The sequence below is a fragment of the Piliocolobus tephrosceles genome, unplaced genomic scaffold (genome assembly GCF_002776525.5).
Source record: "Piliocolobus tephrosceles isolate RC106 unplaced genomic scaffold, ASM277652v3 unscaffolded_1141, whole genome shotgun sequence".
In the NCBI taxonomy this organism is placed as follows: Eukaryota; Metazoa; Chordata; class Mammalia; order Primates; family Cercopithecidae; genus Piliocolobus; species Piliocolobus tephrosceles.
This window is the reverse complement of record NW_022292544.1, coordinates 1-4,755: the sequence shown is the minus strand read 5'-3', so window position 1 is coordinate 4,755 and position 4,755 is coordinate 1. Positions and strand designations below refer to the sequence as shown.

General features: G+C 57.7%; 1 protein-coding gene across 1 annotated transcript; it reads right to left on the bottom strand.

Annotated features, from left to right (window-relative positions):
• Nucleotides 1-46: 46 nt before the first annotated feature.
• LOC113220421 (MAGUK p55 subfamily member 2) lies at nt 47-3,618 on the bottom strand (the record flags this gene model as incomplete). The annotated part of the gene is made up of 8 exons (XM_026449482.1): nt 47-249; nt 953-1,114; nt 1,351-1,419; nt 1,505-1,610; nt 1,719-1,850; nt 2,561-2,788; nt 3,166-3,315; nt 3,466-3,618. Coding segments are annotated over 8 exons (1,203 nt in total), but the record flags the coding sequence as incomplete, so codon positions are not given.
• Nucleotides 3,619-4,755: the final 1,137 nt, after the last annotated feature.

Genomic DNA, 4,755 nt, shown 5'->3' with positions numbered 1-4,755 from the left:
GCAGAGAGGACATTGGGCAGGCTGGGAAGGAGCAGAGTGGCAGTACCTGGGGGTTGACATCCAGCACGCACACCTTCCCGGCAGCGACCACGCCCCGGATGGAGTCAATACGTGTGCCATACAGGTTGCCCTCGTATTCGCCATGTTCCAGGTAGCGCCCAGCACGGATGTCAGCCTCCATCTCCCCACGGGACACAAAGCTGCAACCCTGACCTTCCCGCTCTGAGTCTTTGGGCCGCCGGGAGGTGTCTAGGGGGATGGGGGTAGGTTGGGCCGAATGGGCACAGGCAGGTCACAGTGCCTCAGATACATATACACACACTTACCCAAGCCCCCGTTTCCCAGCCTTGGGGGTGCAGTCTGCCCCTCATCTTGCCAGCACTGCTGCCTTTGCACACACCTGCCCCCCACCCTCCCCACTGGCACACACAGAGACATGAGGTGGTAACCCTGGTCTAACCCACAGCCCACAGATGACAGGCTGAGGTACAGAAAGGCAATGTACAGCCCAAAGCCACACATCAAGAGCCAAGCAGACCAGGGCAGTGCTCTTAGTCCTGCCTCTGGCAGCCAGGAGCTTCCACCACCCCCGCTGGTTCTGCCACTAAGAAGCCCTGTCTTCCACAAGGCTACACATACACAGCTCATAGCCTGTTTCACCCGGGTGCACAGCTGGGCACTCACTTTCTTCACGGCTTTTAGCAAGTGAAACAAGAGAAGAAAAGGGGACGCCAGCCCAGCCCACTAGGCCACCTGTTGGCAGGACACCTCCTTCATCCTTCCTGAGCCTGAAGTTCCCCTACCTACCCACAGAGGGCGTGCACCCCAACCCGTACACCCAAAGGTACCACCTGACCTGGCACCCATGAAGATGCCCATTCGGTAGGCTCAGCCCTGGCCCCCAGGGGAGCCCCTGCTCCCTGTCCCCAACTAGAGCCCAGCTCCCACTCACAGGGCACCGTGGTGCCATAGCGATCTGGATCCCACATGATGAGCTTGTTCTTCAGGCTGCGCCGTCCCACGCCCTGAGCCCCAATCAGCACCAGGGTTTTCCGGCGGAACGGGGGCATGCGGGCCACCTCCTCATAAATGAGCAGCTCATGACGATCAAACTCTGGACACAGGGAGATGGCGCTGCTCACCAGGCTGCACGGTGAGGGAGGGGCGGAGCTCTCAGGGAGGCTGAGGGCAAGAGGGCTTGGAACAGGGGAGCAAGGAGGAGTCAGGCAGGGCCTAGGGACATGGCTGGCAGCATCTTAGCCAGGCACACATCTTCACGGGTGATGCATGGGGACAGGGAAAGGCAAGCCATGTTAGAGGAGGACAAAGGGGGGACACTCTGATACCCACCTGCATTCTTGGTGGTCAAATACATCATTCGCTTCTTTTTCTTTCCTGAAAGGCTGCCGCATAGGGTCCCTGGCCATAGGGAGATGGGTGAGTCAGGCAGACAGGACCCTGTCGGATCCCAGATTGGAGATGTGGGGTAGGGGGGACCTCCTACCTGAGTTTGGTGTCAGCTCCAGGTCCCTCTTGACAAATGCTTTCCGCTTCTCCTCCAGCAGCTGGCTGGGGATGAGCCCAGCACTGCCCCCTTCCACATGGCATGCCTGAAACGGACATGAGACCAAGATCTGCCTGAGCAAGAGGACCCCTCCCTGTGCCCTTGCCCTCCCACGCACCACACCTGGAGAGATGCAGGGGTGCCCGGGGCTCACCTGCCACCAGTTGGCATCGTCCTGGTTTACGATCTGGAGCAAGTCCCCGGCGCTGAAGCGCAGGCCTGCTTCCTTGCAGGGGATGAGGCTGTCTCGGGCCGGGTCATAGTCAAAGTGACATTTCACAAATACCTGGGCCCAGGAATCAGCAAAGGGTCGGGGGAAGGGGCAGTAGAAGGCTGCAGGTGGAGGTCTACCCCGTGCCCCCTCTTTTCACAAAGACACAAGGGGAAATGGAACTGTCCCCCTGCAGGAGTGATGCCTCCAGGCCCGCCCATGTGCCTCCCTGGTGCCAACCTCCCTTCACATCTAGTACTACAGGATTCAGATCTTAGGACCAAGGATGTGGGACCACCAAGTAGGGGACAGGACCCTGGCACCTAATCCTGGATCCCTCCCTCCACTCACCCTCTACCCTTGGAGAAGGGCTCTGGCAGAGGGCGAGAGAGCCAATAGGAGAGGTAGACAGAGCAGCCAGACCCCCAGAATCCACCAACTAGGAGACAGTTGTCCAGGACATACAACGCCACCCGCCCTGCGCATGCGCACAAACGTGAAGAACACTGACCACGATGCAGGCACTCTCTCATACACTCTGGTACCCCAGGCTGTGGCTGCATGCATAATGCCGGCCAATGCGGGAGCACGTGCAGGTGCAGCAGAGGCAGAGGCCTGTCAGCAGCTGCAGTCAGTTGCCCCTGGGCTACAGGTCCCACCCTCATCTCCCCTGGAGGAAACCAGTAGGAGAGGAGGGCCTCAGTGAGACTTGCAACCCTGACAGCCAGGAGGCTCGGCCATCCCTCGGGCCTTCTGCTGAGTGAGGGGCTGGTGGAGGGGCCCACCTGGCGGGGCAGATGGGGCTCCTGGTAACTGGGCAGGATCTTGAGGATGACACTGCCACTGGCATTGCGCAGGAGCTCCTGCAGTGCACGGGGGTCACTGCCCACTGGCTGCCCGTTCACCTCCTTGATGATGTCACCCACATGCAGCAGGCCTTGCTGAGCCACCATGCCCCCATGCAGAATGCGTGCGATCACCAGCTCGCCGCCCTCCACGCGGAACGTTACACCCTGGAGGTCAGAGGGAGAGTGTAAGATGAGGCCCCGATTGCTCCAAGTCAGAATCTTCAAATACTCTCCTAATAGCACCTCCATTCCTGTCCCCACCCACCCACCCCCGCACTCACAAAGTCCTCCTCCATCCTTCTGCCTAAATTCTTCACTTAGAGCAGGTACTAATGGCGGGGGGGAAGCGGGCAGACTGGAGAGGTGCGGACACAGGTGAGTGTGCAGTGTCTATGGTCTCCTGGGTCTGCATGGGCCCTTCCCTGCACAAAGCTGGCCCCATCTTCATCTTCAGACCACGTTTGGCCTTTTTTGTCCCCTCATTGGTTATTCTCAATCCCCCACCCTCACCAGCCCCGCCTCTGGCCCTGCCCAGTCCTCACCAGATGTTCTCCGGCTGTCTTTCGGATGCCCACCATGCGCACGGCATCGGGAGGTACAGGCTGGTTGCTGAATGTAGGGTCCAGGCCAGGGCTGGGGGGTGGTGTCTCATAAGTCTTTGAGGCCACAGAGTCATGCGTCTCCAGGAGGGACTAGGGGGTGGTGGGAAAAGAAGGGACAATGGGGCAGTGCCCTGGGTCTCTTCCCATCCCAGCTCCAACTTCCTGCCGGCCCCTCCAACAGCAGCATGCCCCGGTCCACCCGCCTCCTGCTCCCTCACCCCAGCCCCAGCGGCCAGGAACCTGGAAGTGGGGCTCCTGGAGGATGTGGGCCAGCTCGGCAGCAGTGCTGCTCTGCTCTGCCAGCTGTGCCAGGTCCCGCAGGATCTCCTGCACCAGCTCCAGGTTGTTGTCTCTCACGGCCTCCAGCTTCGTCTCCTCCAGCCTCTCATGGGCCTGGGGGTGGAAGCAGAACAGGTGCAGCTAGGAGCTTCCCCAGGAGCCCTGAGATACCAAGCAGGGTCCTCCTCAGCCCCCAGGCATTTTCCCCACCCCACCCCCAGCCCCCAGCTTCAGCTCCTCACTCACTGACACACAATAATACCCACACGTGCACATTCTTTCCTTGCTGTCTCCTTTCTTCCCCAAAATGACTAGGACCTATTTTAGGGAAGGAAGAAACCAAAGGACAAACTTTCCTATCCATCCCCTTGCCACAGAGGGTCATTAGAAGTTACCAAATTGTCCCCAGCTCCCAGGACCCTATATGCATTGGCATTCAAAACTAGCTTCTTAGGAGATAGAGACCATCCTGGCTAACACCATGAAACCCCGTCTCTACTAAAAGATAAAAAAAACTAGCCGGGCGTGGTGGCGGGCACCTGTAGTCTCAGCTACTAGGGAGGCTGAGGCAGGAGAATGGTGTGAACCCGGGGGGCCGAGCTTGCAGTGAGCTGAGATGGCGCCACTGCACTCCAGCCTGGGCGACAGAGCGAGACTCCGTCTCAACAACAGCAACAAAAAAAATAGCTTCTTCCACCGGACATCATGGTTGGGTGGGGTCTTGAAGACCCTGAAGCCCTGGATGAGGAAGTTAGGGAGGTGGAATAACTTTCCCACGGTCACTAGGACTTGAACTTGCATCTCCAGGCTCTCAACTCAGTGTTCCCAGTGAATGAGGGGACACGAAATCAGCACATGGTGCCAGGAGCAGGCCCCGCACCTATTTGTCACTCTGCTGGCTCCGGGTTCCATACCAAGGTGCGCTGAAAACGGGAAAGGAATCCTTCGCCAGTGACCAGCCCAGTGGGGAGCGTTAGGTTAGGTGGGTCAGGAAGAAAGGAATTTCAAGAGTATATAAGAAGACCTTTTTTTCCCCTCTGAATCTTTGAAAGATCATTGCAGACAACACAAGCCACTTTATCCCAAAGTATTTCAGCATGTATTTCATAGGAACAAAGACATTCTGCTGTATAAACCACAATACCATTATCACCTGCAAGAAATTTCACATTGATTCATTAATATATTATGTAAGACAGTCCATATTCAAATGTCTACTCTTGTCCCAAAAGTATCCTTTATAGTTCTATT